Raw genomic sequence first — 19,850 nt, 5'->3', positions numbered from 1 at the left:
ATTATGAATCATAACCAGTTATAATTCGTCATAAATATTTCCCTTTTTGAGTTGAAAAATTACTACATACGCAACCCAGGCAACGATTGGTTCTGTGAAACAAAGCAAAACCAATGTTACACCGTGTCTACGGAGGTGAGCGGCGCGGCGCAACAAATCCCGACAGAAAACTGCTGCCGGGTTCTATTTATGACGTGCTGACATACATTTCAAATGGTTTTCAACGGTCGTTTGATCGCGTCTAGTGTAGGCAGACTTTAGCTGTTGTAGGCACGGTGTTACTCACCTATTGAGAAGAAACAAAGCAACCTCGGCGTCCGATCGCAGGCCTCCGCTCCTTGAGTTCTCTGGAAAGCTGATCCGATATTTACACGGGTCCTACTTCTTGCCTTATCGTTCCGCAGACGTTTTCCTCTTTTGTTTTTTATCCGCCATCTCTCTCTTTCTGTCGCTCGGCTCTCTTTCTGTATGCACTGAAAGCTCTCTCCTCCACATCACGAGTAGACACGCCCCTTATTGCTGATTGGCTACAAGTTTTTGTTATTCGGCCCGAATCAGTTTTCTAAAGTGTTTTTGAAAAATCACATACCCTGCCTTTAATTGATGCTTATGCTTATTCCTCTGATTTACTCCTGTTTAGATCTGACAATTACTTGGTATTGCAAAGATAAGGAGATCAAGCAGTCTGATATATTCAGAGTGTCTCAGTTTGATGAAAACTGTCAGTTGGAGATCACCAGAGTTTATCCTGAGGATGAGGGCGAGTACACATGTGTTGCCCGTAACTCTGCAGGAATGGTCTCCTGTTCTGCTGTACTGAAAGTGGACGGTGAGTTAAACTTTCTTACCAACCAAAAATCGCAAACTAATAAAAAAAAAACTGATAATGGCTTTAATTATAATGTATGTTAGTTTTTATTAATTAATAACACAGTTGGTGGTGATTTGTCTGTTAATTAGGGCTTTCAAAGCTAACAATGATTACTAAAACAATGATTTCTAAAAACTGAATGAACAATTCAGAGTGAATTAGAACTACATGAATGCACAAGTGACTAGCTGAGCACTGGTTTCTCCGTAAATTCTTAAAATAATTGGCATTCTATCACTGATAGAAATATTCATTCAAAAACAAGCAGAGAACTGCATTTTTTTTCAGTTCACCTTACCTATGTATTTTTATGCAGTGTGAGAAATCTAAAATCTGTTGATTTTTTTTTTGTAAGTGCAATGAGTAAAATGCATAAATTTATGCTAAGTGTCATCCACACAAACTGCTGAATATGTAATGATTGCGAATAGGCCTTTTTTTACTTTCCTTAAAAAAAGAACTGAATTTATTAATGCGTGACTACACAAAAGCATGAGATAGATAATGCTGAAATAGCTGAAACAGCCCTACAGTTAATACAGACCAATTTTGTCAGACAAATGTGAAAACAGAACGAGTTTTGTACAAACAAACTTCAATGTGTGCACTATAGTAATTAGTTGAGGACAAATCAATACTTCCTTTCAGGACAAACACAAATTACGGACTATACATCTGAGCAAGCCACATCCAGCCTCTTCACAAGCATTAAGACTGTTCAGAAGGATCCTACTGGCCAAAGGCCAACTTTTATTCAGCCTATTGTGAGCTGCGTGGTGGCTCACGGAGAAGTGGCTAGATTCCATGCTTGTGTGTCTGGCATGCCAAAACCAGAGATATGTTGGTTCCATAACCAACAGTCTATAAAGCCTACCAAAAATGTTGTCTTTCATTTTGATGAGATGACAAACACTGCTACGCTAATCATAGTTGATACTTTCTCTGAGCATGCTGGACAGTACACTTGCAAAGCAGTCAATATCGCAGGAGAGGCAGCTTGCTCAGCCATCCTTGCTGTAACAGAAGAAGGTAATTGAGATCAAAGTAGTATATGGTTTTTGATTAACAAATCACGATTAATTCACGTCATTTACTTTTTAAGCCTTTCAGTCAACCTCAAGAATCTCTCAGTGAATTTCCTGATCACCTTTACTAACTTCACTTTATGAAACCTTGTCAGTGCTGCTGAAGAAGTTGTATCATACAGTGCTCTCTTGGCGTCGGGCTGGCAAATGCATGCTTTTTCGAAATCCCATGTTTCACATCTTTTTAACATTTTTACATTTGTTTTTACATGCAGAATGGATTATTGCTACAGTGATGTTTGCTTGGATTTTGCATGTTGTAGGTGGCATATTTGGCTAATTGTTTGTTATTCATTTATTCATATTACTCTTATTTTTTTTTTACAGTTACAAAAGCACGAGAGGAGATTGAAGCAAAAATTGAGGAAGAGGTCAAAGGTAGGGTCTTAATTACAGTATAAAACTTATTTAATAATGATGTCTCTCTGTAAAACTATTAAATTTAACATTTCCAAGCATATTGTATTGCATGCAAACACATCCTCTTTAATGGGAACAACTTTCATATGTTACTGTTGGATATGTGTATGGTTGGAATCAAGTGTTTTTGGATAGCAAGCAATTTGATTGGTAAAATGCTTGCTGTGAAGCACTTTTGCAAAGTTTTGCATCTGTTCATTCCCCTTTGAAAAGCATGAAGGATATGGTACTTCTTGGTTGTTTTAGAAGTAAAAAGTGCAGGATGATTGTCCTTTAAAAGTTCCAGACCACAGGAAATTACGTTTTAAAAGATATGGAATTAGCCACATCTTTTAATTGCTTCTTATGTTTCTTGCATCTGGAACACCTTCCTGCAAATATTTCTTAGACTGGCTTGCAGATAGCGGTATGTGATTAATGTTGTTTGCTTTTTAAAATAACATGGTTATACGTGTAAACTATATTAGTTCGAATAAACGCCTTCTCAAAGAAATCTAGAGCTGTTTTAATGACCACACTCTTCTTTTTATCAATAGAGAGTGATGTTTCTCTATATGTATGAAAGATTTCCGTCATTCTAAGGATTAGAAAGGGCGTTTATTCATCATTCTGCAAGTCAGGTAAGGAATATTTTAGGATATATATACACCAATTTAAATATATAAGAGGCTCTTTTGCGGAACAGATCAGTATTATTTGGATACGTATTAATGCTTTGAAAAGAAATTTATGCTTTGAAGAACTGTCCACAGAAGAAGGAACAAAACATCAAGCGATTTTCGTGTCAGAATCTTTAATAAAGACTCAAGTCTTGCGTTTATTCGAACAAATATGGTGAGTGAATTTGTTTTTTATGGCTTTGTGACTTGATGCATGCTTTAATATATCTATTAATATTCTATTTGATATATATTTCAGTTTCTTTAGCAAACTGTGCATTTTGTTGAAATTTGTCTCCTTTTTTTCCAGAGTTGTTTTATAATGAAGGAACTGAACACATGGAAAAAGGAAGACCACAATCTAGTGCATTTTCAGACCCAGAAGAAAATTTAGATCAAGGTCTTGTAGCCCCATCTGAAAACATTAAACCCTCCTTCACCAAAAAGCTGAAATTTCAGTCTGTTGTGGAGGGTGACACTGCAGCTTTTAAGTGCAAGCTAGTTGCAATGCCACCTCCAACGATATTGTGGTTTCATAATAACAGACAAATACAGAAGGAGCACCATCGTAAAATATATACAGTTAGTAAAATGCATATGCACGCAACCAGTTTAACAATTGAGGGGATTAAGGAAAAAGATTCAGGCAGTTACAAAGTCATGGCAATTAACACTGAAGGATCTGCTGAAACCACAGCATCACTTCTTGTATCACTGAGGGAAGAGCAAGATGTTACTTATTTCATTCATTCTAGATCTTCAAACAAAGCCCACTCGAGCTCCGATTCATTAGCTGATTCAACAAAAGAAAGAACATTTAGAGTAGATCTAAGATGTGTTGGCTCTCCTTTTGATAAAACAACTAAAGGGCAAACTAAGGGACGTCATAGATCAAAAAGCACTCTGTTCCGAACAATGTATTTTAGAACTTCATCCCCATCAAGAACAGACAGGGACAGCAAGTTTGAGACAGCATCTGAACGTGCACGCTCTCCAACTCCGATGTATGAGAGATACGAGAGGTTCAGTGATCGATACAGTGATATATACTGTGACAGATTCACAGGACGTGACCGATACAGTGATCGGTTTAGTGATAAATTCAGTGACCGGTGTAGTGATAGGTACAGCGACAGATTTAGCGACACAGACAGCCTTCATGGAGAGGTTAAAGCAAAACTCAGTCTCTTACAAAAGGCTGTCAAAAAGAAAAAGAGACTTTCTATTTCTACAATGTCCTCATCTGAGTTTGAAGTGGAATCAGTTACAAGTGAGCCTTGTTACACAGATTACGTTGAGAGACTCAGAGTCAAGCCATCTACTTTGCCTGAAGTTCAACATGTCGTTCATCCTGGTGAGCAAGGTGAAAGTGGTAGAGGTTCAGCAGAATATCAGAGTAGACTGGAGAGAATTACCGGAATTCGCTCTCAATCAACTGATCGAAGAGTTAGACACTCTTTTGAGCCTCAGTCAAGATCTAGGGCACTTCGAATGATGAAGGGTGAACCTCCTCTAGAAGAAACTTTAAGAAAAGACGTCCAAGTTGATGTATCTGATGCACGGATGGATCAAAGGATCACATCGAAAGAGGAGTCAGAAAAGGACATAAAATATGATATTTTAGTGCACAAAGATGATGCTAGCCTTAGTCAGTGGGATGATGAGGCGCAGACTAAGGCAAAAGAACCATTTGTCTTGCAGTGGTTAGAGGCAGGAGAAGCTTCCAAACAAGCGAGCAATACAAAGGAGATAAGCTCATCACACGAAGAGTCAAAAGAAAAAGAGTCTTCAAGAGCCAAGGCAGTGAAGCCAATGAAAGAAATATTTTTTGGTGATGAAGGTAAAACGGTTCCTGTACAGAAATTAGAAAAGAGAGCTATGTCTGTGGAAAACATCCTTGAGAAAAACCTAGAGAGTGAGTGCTTAGAAAGTGAAGATCAGTTCTTAGCTCAACGCATTCGAAAATGGCAACAAGATGTGCAGTGGGATGAAGCACAACAGGTCAAGGCAAAGGAACCTTTTGTGTTGCAGTGGTTAGAGACAGGACAAGCTTCCAAACAAGTCAGCAGTACAAAGGAAATCAGTCCATCACATGAGAAGCCAGCAGACAAAGAGTGTACAAGAGCAAAGGTAGTGAAGTTAAAGGAGGAACAATTTCCTGCCGATGATGGTCTGCAACACGAAAATAAAAGGGCTCCTGTACAGGAATTAGAAAAGAGAGCTATGTCTGTGGAGAACATCCTTGAGAAAAACTTGGAGAGTGATCAATTCGAGAGTGAAGATCAGTTTTTAGCTAAATGGCAACAAGATGTGCAGGTTGATAAGGCAGAGTCTATTGTGCCCCAAAAGTCAGAGAAAAAAGGCTCTTATTTTCATGAATCTTTGGGTAAAGCCCAAAATGAAGAAGCAGCAGCTTTAAAAGATCAAAGGGAATCCTCATTTACAAAGAATTCAAGATCTTCATTCAAAGAAAAACGTTCACATGAACGCTCAGGTGAGAGTGAGTTACATTTATCACGAGAAAGAATAAATGAGTTAAAAAGTGAAAACGATCCTGTGAGTGAAAAAGAGGCATTGACCCAGCGTATAATGAAATGGCAACAAGATGTTTTGACTGTGCAAGAACAGGCTGTTGAACTAGATCCTGATTGGGGTGGTGTTACTGAGAGTGCTTTAGAAAGAGCAGCATATAAAGATGTTGAGGTGGAAGAGATGAATAGGAGATCACCACAGAGAACAGCAAAGGAGAGGTGCTTTAGTGATGTTTCTTCTCAGTCCTATGTAACTGATAGGTCTAAAACACATAAGCAGATTCTTTCTGAAGCTGATAGTGAGAAGTTAAGGACTGAAAGTGACTATTTTGTCAGTGAGGAGGAGGCTCTAGCAAAGCGTATTAAAAAATGGCAACAAGATGTTCCAATTGAGCAAGAAGAAAGTGTTGAATTAGAATCTAATTGGGCCATTTCAGAGCATGTGCAGTCTTCTGTTGAAACACCTGAGACAATGTTGACGTCCACAGCTTCACCAACTGGAAAAGTTCTTTCGTATACAAAGCCTGAGCAGTTTGTGACCGATAAAATTAGTACAGATGTGACTGGATGTATTGAAAGGCGATATTTGGGTAATAAGGATGTAGTTCAGCGGCATCATGGTAATGTAAAAGATGTGACAATGCCTAGACAGGATCCTGATGTAATAAAGCAACAGAAAACCCTCTCAAAACAAGAAATCCCCAGTGTTACTCCCACTGCAGGGAAAATCTCTACGAGTATAGTAAAACCGGGAGCACCTGTATTTGTGACAACATTAATTCCAGAGGTTGAGGTAAAGAGAGGTGAGATGACTGAACTAAGTTGCCAATTCCAGGGAGATCCCCCACCCTCTGTTTCATGGCTTAAAGATCGACATCTTATAATGAGAGACCCTGATTTTGATGTTCGTTCCAAAGCAACTTCATCGACACTGACCATTTATTATCCAACTATTGACCATCAAGGTCTGCTTACTTGTAATATTGCAAACAAACATGGAAAAGCAAGTACATGTTGCATATTCAAAGTAACTGAAGATGTTCTGTCAAGGACAGAGATTGGATCTCCTCAAGAGGTTAAAGTAACAGATGAGTCAGTGTTCACTGAAGAAGAAATGATTGAGGAAGAACTCAAGTCACTAACGAAACCTAAGATAGACAGCAAATACACATTGCAGGTGCCTCAGGCAGTCATCCACATACCGCAAACTTCAGACTCGTCTATTCACTCCTCACCAGTTGAGATCAGAATAACTGCTCCAACTCCAGTGCTAGAGATTGTTGATGAGGCTAAAGGCACATTTGGGCCTGTTAAACAAACCTCAGAGTCTCCGGCTGATGATGGGACCTCTCAAACCATGAAGCATAAGTTCACATTTTCTTTTGATGATGGCCGTGGAGCTCCCCAGGTTGTTAGAGAACTAGAGAACATTAGTGCTTCAGACGGGCAGACTGCTATGCTTGAGTGCATCATTATTGGTGAACCAACACCTGAGGCTGTCTGGTCCCATGATGATGTTTGCCTTGATCTTAATACCAGTAAATATAGATTTGAGGTACAAGACAAATGTTACAGCCTTTTTATTGACAATTTTACTTGTCTTGATGCTGGAACATATAGATGTATTGCATCTAACAAATTTGGGCAGGTTGAAAGTGTTGCTGAATTGTCTTTTGATTCTGCAACTTTGGACTCTGGATTTTCATCCATTGCCATGTCAGAGGTGGATAATCAAACTAGATCTTTTGGCGTATTTTCAGAAATCACCAAAGTTGGAACAAAGACTGTATCAAGTTCTTCCATAACATCCAAAGGTATTACTCAAAAAAGTGAGGATGTTCTTCATTATGAACATTTCACTTCAGTTAATCCTGCTGGATTTCAAGATATTAGCAAAACCGATGATCCCCGTTACCCACAGCCAGATGCTCCCAAACTCATCAAGCGCATTAAGAAAACTGCTTCAGACATACCTGTAATAACAGGCTGTGGTTTGCAGTCATCTGGGGCAGAGGTTAAAGTAACAAAATTAAAACAAGCATTTGAAGCACCAACATCTTTTATAGATGAGCCTGTTGAGCCAACAGTACAAACAAAGGATGAGTCATCTTTTCCTATAGAAGATATCCCAGAGTTTTCTCTTGAGCCTGATCAATGTGAAAAGGAACAAACAACGTCAATTCTCTCTAGTGAGGACAGGATGGAAGATCCTACTTTGACTGCAGCTAAGATCTTCCCATTAAGAGCTTTGCCAGATGTTACAGAGGCAGTTCTTGACAACACAGAATATACTTTAGAAGAAAAGTCAGGGATGAGAATGTCTTCCATAGAATCAAAATTATTTGACTCGCAACATTTTGTATCTTTGGCAAATGTTACTGAGGTCCAGCACTCGCCCACTTTAGTCAGACCCCAGGCTAGATTACCAGAGAAAATTTACCCAAAAGATAGTTCTGGTAGCCCTAAAACCGTTCCGGATAGCACAGTTGAGCAAATAATTATACAAGAGGAGGTATGTGTTAGGCAAAGTGGCATTGATAACTCTGCTCAAGAAGCTGTCATGTCAGATACCAAGGCACAGTCAATTGAAATAATTGAGTCAATAAAAATAGGCACCATTAGTAATCGAAGAACAGACGATGAGGACGTGCCACTAGATAACATCAATCCAGTTAATATAAAACATGATAGGACGAAAGCCACAGATATAGCAAAACTAGTTAGTGTAAAATCCAAAATTGAGGTTGACAGAGCATCGCAATCTGACTCAGATTACCCTTACCAAACACAGAGACTGCAACAGCAACAGAAAAAACCTGCTAGGCTAGCAGTTGTTGGTGTTCCCAAACTTGAGGAAGAAGAAGTAACTTTTAGTGCTGTTTATGACTACTATAACCCACCAACTGATTGGGGAAGGCCTTTGTCTCCAGAGTCAGAAATGTCTATTGAAGTAGGTAGCACAGTCAGTGAAGAGATGACGGAAATAGAACGGTTCTACACACCAGCTTCATCCACAGAAATTTCTCAAATTCAGAAGTCACCAGAATCTTTCCATACCCCCTCAGAGACTCCAGGGGGTGTCATGACTCCTCCCGAGTATCCGTTTTCCCCTGTGGAACACAAGAGACCATCAACTAGCTCTAGTGAAGATTTTTATTCCCCGGCGAAATTTCTCAATTCTCCAGATGATGAGGGTATTGAAACAACTCCCCCTGTGTTTACTATCGATGAGGGTATGATTCTTCCAGAAGGACGTGGGTCACTATGTTTGGGGACACTTCAGGAAAAGGTTCAGGGAATTCCTCCAGCTTTCCTTAAGCCACTTACAAAAAGAAGAGTTTTTGAAGGCGATTCCTTACAGTTCTGTGCTGAAGTATTTGGACTACCCACTCCAGAAGTGAAATGGTTTATAAACAAAACTGAGCTTGAGGCAGATGAGAGGACTAGTATTGAAAGAGATGGTGATAACATTGCTCTGGAAATTAGGAATATCACAAAAGCTGACCAAGGGGAATATATCTGTGAGGCTCTTAATTATGTTGGTGAGGCAAAAAGTGTTGCTTTGGTTGTTGTTATTTCTCAGGAAGCAAGGCAAATGCTACCCCCTCCTGCTGTTACCCATCAGCATGTCATTGAGTTTGATGTCGAGGAGGATGAGGATCCGTCAAGATCTCCCTCTCCTCAAGAAATCTTGTTGGAGGTTGAGTTAGATGAGAATGAGGTGAAAGAATTTGAAAAACAGGTAAAAATTGTCACCATTCCAGAGTATACAGCTGATAACAAAAGTATGATCATATCCCTTGATGTTCTGCCAAGCATGTTTGAGGAAGGGGCTGTGGATTTTATAACTCAAGAAAGTGATGAATTAAAAATAGCTTTTGAAGTTACAGAAATGCCTCCACGTTTTATAAACCCTATTTATGACATTGAAACACCCGAAAACACAAATGTAATGTTTGAATGTTCCTTAATGGGTATTCCCTCACCAATAGTGTCATGGTACAAAGGAAATGTAAAGATTCCTATGGATAAGAAAAAGTACATCTGCAGCTCAGATAGTGATAATCATTTTTTGAAGATTCTCAAAGCCAACACACATGACAGTGGCATATATACATGCAGAGCCATTAATGTTGTCGGTGAAACACTTTGCAGGGCGTCACTTATGGTTATGAATCCACAGTCATTCTCAGGCAAAACAAGGGGAAGAGAACTAACTGCAGTTTCTCTTGGCAGTGCAAAAGTTCAGCCTCAGAAATTTGACTTGGTTGTTGGGAACTCATCATTTGATGGAGAACAGACATCCGAATTAGAGCTTGAATTTGAGTTCCAACAGGAATCTGATGAGTCTCAGAAAGCTGTCAGACTGGTTGCTGTTACTGATAACGAGACAAGTGAGCAAGGAGAAAAATATGTTAGTATTAATTTTGATGTCTTTGCGGAACCCTCAAAAGACGACAAAATAGAATTCAAAGGCAAATCAACAAACAATTGTAGTTTTCAGTTTCAGGTCACTGAAATCCCCCCAAAATGTATAATCCCACTGCAAAATGTCACTGCAGCTGTAGGTACACCTGTAATGCTTCAGTGCTTAGTGAGCGGCAAACCAAATCCTACAGCAGAGTGGTACAAAGATGGTGCTCCAGTAAAAAATGCTAGATATATTATCCAGGAGAAAGCATCAGGACATTTCAATCTGCTTATAACAAATGTAACTCACAGTGATGCTGGCGAATTCAAATGTATTATCCAAAACAAAGCTGGTTACACAGAAACAACTTCGTTGTTGAAAGTGTTTTAATTTGACAGCAGTTTAAACAGTTAATTGATTATGAAACAATGTCAAGCAGGTTTGTTGTTTTGTTTACTTTGAATAGATGTAATGTAGTACACAATTTTTTTATGTATTACAATTGTACATTATTGTGAAATTATGTATAGAAACTTTTGCTCAATCTGCATTCAAAATTGTTTTTGATTAGTATATATTTTAATTATCCCTAATTTATTGAAAAGACACGATTTGATCCTCATTTACTCTTGAGTAAGTCTTCTTTTTTATTGTTTTCCTCTCTGGTGGTGTCCTGGGTCTTTCTTTTTGTTGGTGAATTGAGTTCAGGTGAATTTCAAGCACCGTTTTGAAAGATCTAATAACATTTCTTGACAATGCATGCCCAGAATAATAGATAAAAGTAAAGTTAAGTTTTCAAAAAGTGTTTTAATTCAAATTGCATGAATATTAATTTCCCCTTTTGTGTATTTTTTTTTTTCCTTAATGTTACAAGTGTGATCAGAAAAAAAAGTAAGGAAAAATAATTTGAATACTTATTTGAAATTGTTTGGAGAGACTAGATTTTCCTTGCTCAAGTTCATCATTTGCAGTATTAGTAAGACTGCATAGAGTTGGATAATAATCTAACGTTTTTGTTGTATAGTTCGATCATGATTTTGTAAAAGTAGTGGTAATTCAGTTAAGGATTTAATAGGTTGTAAATAAAAAATAAACATAGGTTAGACAGTTTTCTTATGTGTTCTCATTTCTATGCCCTTCAGTTTCATCAATTATTGTTAATTTTGGGGGTACAAATCCAGGTGAGCTAGTCAAACCTTTATGGATAGAAATAAAGAAAATGAAATCTGTGTGCCATAATTTCATTAGAAACACAAACGTGTTGTTCTACCCATTTATTGTAATTCTGTTTACATGAAAAGTAAATAAAATTATGATCAAACAATTTACTGTTATTTTGCATTTTTTCTTTTTAATCTCTTAAGGGCATTATTATGTCCGCTTCTTGACTCATACTGAATGACCTCCATCTTTATCTTTCTTGTGATTTCTGAGGATATTTTGGTGAATCTTTAATCCCATTATTTTCATACAGAATTTTCTAGTTTGACTGTGAAGACCGAAGAAGAGGAAGAAACCTACAGCACATCACTACATTTACCTGAAAAATCAAAAACACTTGAACTCAAGCCAGAACAAAAGCGTTTTTCCAGTACTTTGGAAAGGAAAAAAGAGAAACCTGTGTTTCAGTCCAAGCTTACATCTGCCGAAGTTACCGTCGGAGAGTCAGTTAGGTTTACTGTCACAGTATCTGGTTTTCCAAAGCCAAAAGTTCAGTGGTTCCACAATGGAAAAGTTATCACTTCTTCAACAGTTTATAGGTTTGTAGAAGAGAAAGATGAGTACACCTTAATAATAACACAAGTCAAGAAAGAGTATGAGGGAGAGTACTCTTGTACCGCCAGTAATAGATTTGGCCAAACCACCTGCAAGACAATGTTAAAGGTAAAAGTGAGTCAATTATCAGCAGCAGAAAAATGGGTGGAACAAATGTTCAAGCTACCAGGGCAACCACCATGCTTTACCACACAAATCCAACCTGTGCAGTGTGCAGAGGGCAGCGAGGTAAAATTTCAGTATAGAGTTACTGGTACTCCTTTCCCTGATGTTCAGTGGTTTAAGGGTAATTCTCAAATTAAGTCAAGCCAGACCTGTTCTGTTGTAAGTAACCCAGACGGCTCTGGCATCCTTATCATGAATAATATCCAACAGAGTGACAGTGGACTCTACACATGCAAGGCTGTCAATCCATTTGGGGAGGCAAGCTGCAGTGCTGAGCTGATAGTATTCCACAAAAAAGTCTCTGTATTTCATAAACAGCAATTAGTCCAAGAGCAAAAAAGTTATAAGGTGTCCATGAAAGAGGAAGCCACTGAATCTCGCTTGTACAGTGTTAGCCTACCTGGACAGGCAGGTGCTAGTTTGCAGGGAGACCATCAGGTAATTTACACCATTGGCACAGAAGATAGGCAAATGGTAACGAGTGAGCAGGTTGATACTCTGCATGACCTGGATGTTTCCATTGCAACTATGCACAAGGAGCAGGTGACTCATCAAGCTGCCGTGTTGCAGTCTCATGAAGTTCAAGAGAGAGTCATATCTGCTTCAGTTCAGCCACAACCAGTGGTAGCAACCCATTTGAAACAGCTCCAGATGGCTACTATGACCTCAGCAGTTCAAGAACGCCAAGGTTTCACAGAACAGCACTTTGAACGAATCAAAAGTCCTGAGGTTACAGAGCTAGAAATTGAGAAAGAGCATCCCTCACAGGTAATGTCTGCCATAACTGAGAGTGTAACTCCACTGACGATTGTCAAAGCTGAGCCTTTATCAACCAGAGAAACAGAACAGATCAAGTCATCTCCTGAGCCCAAGTATCTGATATCAAGTCACCAAGTTGAGACAAAACTCCCGATTGTTAAAGAACATTCACAGGTTATACCGCATACTCAGCAGGAAAAGGGCTACCAGGTTAAAGAGGGAGTTAAAATCCTTTACAGTGCAGTTTCAACTGAGAAACAACAGATCACAGAAGGCCACTCTAAAGAACTGTCAACACAAGAATCTACCTTTCAGACATCTGTGAAGAAAGAACCAGCGAAACCAGTTGTCCTTTCAGTTAGTGAGACTGCTCAGACTTTATCAAAAGAAGAGAGGTTATTGATGCACAAACCAGATGAGGAGACAGCATCTTTAGTCAAAGATAGTGTATTTAAATCGGCTCTTGTTGCTGAGGAAAAGCATCAACTCCAAGCTGATCAGTCAAGTTTGATCCCAGGTTTAGAAAGTGCCATTGCAGTGCAGTCCCAGAGAGAAGAAGGTCAAGTTCTGCATTTACAGGTCATCACAGATCAGGATATTCTTCCATCTGAAGGCAGGTTTAGCAGTGAGAAGCCAAGCCCAGAGAAAGCAGATGCTCAAAAAAGTCCTGTTCTTAAGCATACAGTGTCAGTGGATTTACAACAGATGGTGACATGTGAGGAGTCTTCTCAGTTTTCAGCACAAGAAACAAAAATTTCAATTCAGCCTGGTAAGGAAGCTCCTGCCCCTTTGCATCTTCAGGCAGTTCATTTAGAAAATACGTTGACGAAAGAAGGGATAATCTCAATGGAAAATCCAGACGAACAGATTGCGGTACAGAGACAAGAAAAAGCCCGTCATCATGCTGCAAGCACAGAAGAAAAAAGAGAGCATACAGCAGATTATTGTAAAGATCTTGATGTGTCTGTTAAAGGTGTGCAGTCTGAAATCAGAAAGGAACCCAAACCTGAAAGCATTCTTCAAGTCTTTTCAGAGCCAGTGCCATTACCAAAGGAAACTCCTTTTGTAAGTGATGTTAAACAGCAGCGTGCCCTAGTACAGAAAGAAGATCACTGGAATATCATGCATGTGCCATCTGTGTCAGAGAGTCAGGATATAGAGGAGGGGCACACAGAGAATATAGGAACAATTGAGAAATGCGTGTCTAAAAGCGAAGTTGAACCCAAAATTCCATCTGAATTAATTTATGTTGAAGAAAAGGCTATCTCGACAGAGAGTAGCATTGCCCTTGATGCCACCGAACAAGATTTCGCAGTTCAAATTCAAGAAGGACAGTCTGTTAGACAGTCAATATTAATGGAAGAAAAGCGTCTAATCAAAGGTGAGCTATCTCAGGATATTACACAATCTGAAACATCCACAGCAGTTGTCAGTAAGCAGAAGATGGGTACTCTTTTAGTGTCAGAGTCAAGAGAGAGCCAAACTCTACCCAAAGAGCTCACTTTTGTTATTTCGCCTCCAAAACCACATTCATTGGACATTAAGCACCAATTAAAAAGTGCTCTTGCAGCTGCTGTTGCTCTTGACCAGCCATTGATCCTGGCAGATGTAGTTGAGAGTCTAGGAGCTGTAGAAATTCATGAGGTAAAAGAAAGGAAAGAACCCAAATATGTCATGTTCACATATCTTATTACAAGTGCAAGTGCCCCACTTGAAATTACAATTGCTTTTGAAGGCGAGTACCCCCAGACTGCTGATCTCAGAAGTGAACTTAAAGCTGCTTTCTACTCCATTGTCTATCGAGAGCAACAGGTTATGATCTCAGAGCAGCCAGGCACAATGCAAATTGACAGGCCCCAAAGATTACAGGTTACCAAGGCTTCTACAAAAGAAATGCGTTCCCCTGTGGTAGAGATGGTAAGATTGACAGAAAATGTAGAGCCTTTTACATCACCAATGTCTCAGTCTGCAACTGTGAAAACTGAAGCGAAAGTCTCTTTTCAGTCCGTAACAGCTAAAGAGCAAGCTTTTGTGCAACAGTCAACAATTCAAATGGCAAGTGAATCAAAAATTGAGATTCAGCAGTCCATCCATGTTGAGCGACAAGAAACCAGATCTGTGTCAGTAAAAGAACTTGAGAAGGATGTAGGGGCAGAAGGTATGACAACTGAACTTGTTTTGGGGCCTGTTCCTATCGAGCGGTCGACTGAAGTCGTCTTTCAGAGAGAGGAAAGGGAGGAATATATAACCGAAGCATTTATGAAATTAGAGAAAGAAGAAATTAGAGAGAAGGCTTACCCAGTTTTTGAAAGCTCCTTGGAGGATATTGAAATAGATGAACATTCAGAGGCAAAATTCTCATTGACTATTAGACATGTAACGAAAGTAAATTGGCTTTTTAATGGAAAATCAATTAAATCTGGCAAAGAGTTCAAGTGTTCCAAAGACCACGACACTTACACACTAGTAATCAGCAAGGTTACGAAGGATCATCAAGGAGAATATACCTGTGAGGCTGTAGGTGATGCCGGCAAGACCTCAACATCCTCTCACATCACTGTGGTCTCAAGAGGTTGGATTTATGGGAATTATTTTGCCATCCCATCTCACATGACTAACTCTTGCCGTTTATAGCTAAAATAGACACGCTTCATCAGACATGCTTTCTCAGTATCTCCACACCAACTAATAGAAAAGATCTATGTATTTCATATGAAGATACCTTCGTAATGTCTTCCACTCTTATCATCTTCACAATTCTGTGATTTTGCCACCATTTTCACATCACTGAAAATGTTAGCATGTCTTCACTTCTTCACATCAACCCTTAACCTGCTGGATCTCTCAGTGTCATTCCAACGTTCATCTCCTCCTTCACTCCTGCAGTATTTACCACTTTTTATTTTATTCATCTCTGGGAATTGGTTATGAAATACTCCATTGTTGTTTTCTTCATCAGTCATTGAGCACCTCATAATTGATCTTTTTTTTTTGCATGCATGCCAGGATGTCAAGTCATTATTTCACTCTTTATTCAATGTTTTTTCCTCCCTCATAGCGAGATCACCATTACTCTTCACAGTCACTCTTGAATTTTTCTTTTCTTACTGCTCCATTACAGTGACCACAGAAATTGGCACTTTTTGAAAATACCATATCTGTAAAAATTAAAGATGGTTAAGGTGAATAGTTACATTTAGCCGCTTAACCTGCTAAACTTTGTACTAAATGTTTTTGTAGAACATTTCAGGTTTTTGAAAGTGCCAATCGGTGGTTTCTGCTTTTCATGCTCATACTCATTACTTGTCAGCAAACATGTTAAATATAATGTACTAATTTGCTTTTTGTCTGTGTGCACGATTCAGTGCCACCTGTTTTCAGGCACAAAATTACAAATCTGGAGGTCAGTGTTGGCAGTCCTGCAAAGTTCGAATGTGAGATTGAGGAGGCTCCAGGTGTGACCTTCAAGTGGTTGAAGTCTGGTTCTGAGCTCAGACATAGTGACAAATGCAGGATTATCAGTCGTCTTCACACCTCATCTCTGGAGATATTTAGCCCAACAGTCGCTGATAGTGGAGAATTTACCTGCAAAGCTTCAAACCGCCATGGAAGTGACAGCTGCTCTGCTAAACTAAGTGTGACAGGTAAGAAAAATATACCTTTCTTATTGTCCATTTGTCTTCTTGACTTTTCTCTGGAGTTGACATGCTTTGTGTTTGATACTTTGTTGATAAAGTTATTTATTTCTATTTGTTGAAATCTTCTTTTTATAGAAATGTTCCCTCCAGAATTTGTATCAAAACCTGATTCGATGACTTTATTTGTGGGAAAGCAAGCAAAATTTCAATGTGTTATTTCTGGTTCTGAACCAATGAATGTTGTCTGGCACAAAGACAATATTGCCATTTCACTTGATGATCACTGCAAAGCGTCCTCTGACAAGAACAAGTATTTTCTTGAAATCTTGAATTTACAACAAAGTGATCAGGGATCATATCTTTGCAAAGCTTCAAACAGTGTTGGTACAGCTACATGCTGTGCTGAACTGAGGGTTGTAGACAAACCCAACTTTGTGAAGAGCTTTGAGGCAACCACTATTGCTGAGGGAAACCCACTACGTCTTGAGTGTCAGGTAGATGAAGACAATGGGGTTTCCATCACCTGGATGAGAGATGGCAAGAAACTCCATACTACAATGGACTGTAAACTAGCTTTCGAGGAAAAAATAGCCTGTCTTGATATTCAAAAGGCTAAACTCAAAGATACAGGTTCATATACCTGTACTGCTGCCAATGATGCAGGAAGCAGCAGTTGCTCTTCTAGTGTGACAGTGCAAGGTAAGACTTTGAGATTAATACCCTTTGTTAATGCAGTATTTGAAACAAATCTGCATGTCAGGGTATTAATTTCTGTCAGTGTGCATTTGCATTTCTTAGACAGAGTTTACAAAGCTTAAGCATCAGTTGATGCTGCTCTTATTTGCCATAGAAAGTATTGCAGTTTATTTTTACTGTGCTCCTTCACATGTCCCTTATTTATATTAAGCTGTCTTTTTCTTAACATGTCTTTTTCTTGCAAACAAATCAAAAATCTTTTTTCCTCCATTGCATTTGAACCCTTAGAACCTCCAGTCTTTGTTAAAAGGCTGGAGCCTAAGATCTTATGGAAACAAGGAATGTCATCACGTCTGTCGTGTACTGTCAAAGGATCAGCTGAACTCCACGTGACTTGGTTTTCGAACGACAAACCACTTAGTTCCTCTGAAAAGCACAAAATAACTTTCAAAGCTGGCCAAGCCACTCTTGAGATTATTAACTTATCGGAGTCTGACAGTGGAAATTACACTTGTGAAGTGATGAATGAGGCTGGCTGTGAAAGCTGCACCTCTCAAGTAACTGTAAAAGGTAATACTCAAGATTCTTACGTTCTGATATATTGCTCATTACATTGCGATAGAAGAGTCATCTTAAATCTTATTGCTCTTATTGTTCTTAGAACCTCCTGCATTTAAAAAGGAGTTGCAAATGGTGGAGGTAGTCAAGGGGAGCACAGCCCAGCTTGAATGTGAAGTTACAGGCACCGCTCCATTTGAGGTGACCTGGTTTAAGAATAAAAACCCAGTATCCTCTGACAAGAAGTATAGTATTGTCTCAAAAGAGACAGTTGCATATTTGGAAATCAAATCATTTGAAAGTGCAGATGTTGCAGATTACCAGTGTTGCATTTCTAATGACGTTGGCAGAATAACTTCAAAAGCAGTGGCAAAATTGAAAGGTTGGTACAATCAATTTCAATGGCCTAAACTTTTTTTTTTGTTAACATTTTATTAAATGTGAAAATGAATATGGCTTTTTTTTCATGCAGACCCACCATTGTTTGTAAAAAAAGTTGAGAACACTACTGCAGTTTTAGGCAGTGCTGTGAAACTGCAGGGAACTCTGAAGGGTTCTGCTCCTCTCACAGTTCAGTGGTTTAAAGATTCTGAGATAGTCAGAGATGATGATCCTAATATTACCACGACTTTTGAAAACAACATTGCTATTCTGGCAATAGCAAATGTGGCCATTAACCATGGGGGGAAATATACTTGTCAAGCTGAAAATGAGGCTGGAAAACAAAAATGCGAGGCCACTGTATCAGTTCAAGGTTAGAATTAAACATATTAAGCATATCACTATATTCAACATTGTATTTTGTAACACTTTTATTGTTATCATTGATTTATTCATTGATTTATTTCATTTTTGTTAAAGAACCAGCTAGATTTGTTGAGAAACCGCCATCCATCAGTGTGACTGCAGGTGACTCTGCTACTCTCGAGTGCAAAGTTTCAGGGAGTCCAGATCTCAAAGTAAAATGGTTCAGAGATGGCAAAGAGATTACAGGAAGTCGAAAATGCAAAATCTCTTTCAAAGATAATGTGGCAGCCTTGAAAATCCTCTCAGCAGAGAGGGGAGATAGCTGTGAATACAAAGTTGAAGTTTCTAATCGGGTTGGAAAAGAGCAATGCCCTTGCTCAATTGTTGTTCTTGGTTAGTGCTATTCTTTTAAAATTATCTTTCATTTTGTGTTTTTGTGTGTGTGTGTGTGTGTGTGCATATTTTTTTTTTACAATGGTGTTTTACTTCTGTTGAGCAGATAAAATAATACCCCCCACTTTCACAAAAACACTTAAGAAGGTAGATGGTAATGTTGGAGGTACTATTCAGTTGGAATGCAAAGTGTCAGGATCCCAACCTATAACGATATCTTGGTTCAAAGAAGGAAAGGACATTACAACTGGAACAAAGTATAAAACAGAAATGCAGGAAAGCACTGCAATACTGAAAATAACTGATTTAGAGACATCAGATGCTGGGGTTTTCACCTGCCATGCAACTAATGCTGCAGGACACAGTGAAACAAGTGGAACTGTTTCTGTTAAAGGTTAGAATAATCAATCATATCTTATCGATTGAAAATTATTGTTTTGTATATGGTTGTTAAAATAATCTCTTCCCTCTTCAAACTAACTTTAGAACCCCCAGTCTTCTCTTTGAAACCTCAAAACCAAGATGTTATACCAGGAACTACAGTTGTCCTAACAGCTGCATTCACTGGGACAGCACCTTTTATTATTAAGTGGTTCAGAGAAGACAAAGAAATGTTAACTGGAGGAACTTGCTTCATCAAGAAAGAAGCCAACTCAAGTTCACTGGAGCTGCACTCTGTGAAGCCATCTCAGTCTGCAAAATACACATGCCAAGTTTCCAATGATGCTGGAAAGGTCTCATGCACAGCAGCCTTATTTGTGAAAGGTGCTTTTTCTTACTCTTGATGAATTGTTTTTCCATAATTTTTTACAGAATAATTCTTCAGTTAATTCATCTTAATGTGTTATTCTCTTTTTTTAGAACCTCCAAAATTTGTAATGAAACTTGACTCGACTAAACTAGCATTGAATGGGAGTCTTGCAACTTTGGAATGTAAAGTCACTGGCAGCCCAGAGATCAGTATTAGATGGTATAAAAATGAAACTGAAATTAGCTCAAATGATAAATACCAAATGACCTTCATCGACTCAGTTGCTAAACTACAAATTTCCAATTGCTGTGTTGAAGACAGTGGAGATTATATCTGCCAAGCATCAAGTGAAGCTCGCAGTGATACCTGCAGTTGCTTGGTTACAGTCAA

The 19,850-nt window shown here is 38.7% G+C and overlaps 1 protein-coding gene across 1 annotated transcript in view; it reads left to right on the top strand.

Moving 5' to 3' along the window:
- Positions 1-19,850, top strand: part of ttn.2 (titin, tandem duplicate 2) — a 163,180-nt gene that overhangs the window by 7,885 nt on the left and 135,445 nt on the right. Inside the window, exons 17-19 of the mRNA XM_016520236.1 lie at positions 641-829; positions 2,284-2,334; positions 16,043-16,321. Coding sequence (XP_016375722.1) covers positions 641-829; positions 2,284-2,334; positions 16,043-16,321 — 519 coding nt within the window. The remainder of the gene's footprint in view (positions 1-640; positions 830-2,283; positions 2,335-16,042; positions 16,322-19,850) is intronic.

This window comes from Sinocyclocheilus rhinocerous, unplaced genomic scaffold, assembly GCF_001515625.1.
Source record: "Sinocyclocheilus rhinocerous isolate Xijiao unplaced genomic scaffold, SAMN03320098_v1.1 scaffold449, whole genome shotgun sequence".
NCBI lineage: Eukaryota > Metazoa > Chordata > Actinopteri > Cypriniformes > Cyprinidae > Sinocyclocheilus > Sinocyclocheilus rhinocerous.
Note: the sequence above shows the minus strand (reverse complement) of the source record. Positions and strands in the feature narration are given on the sequence as shown.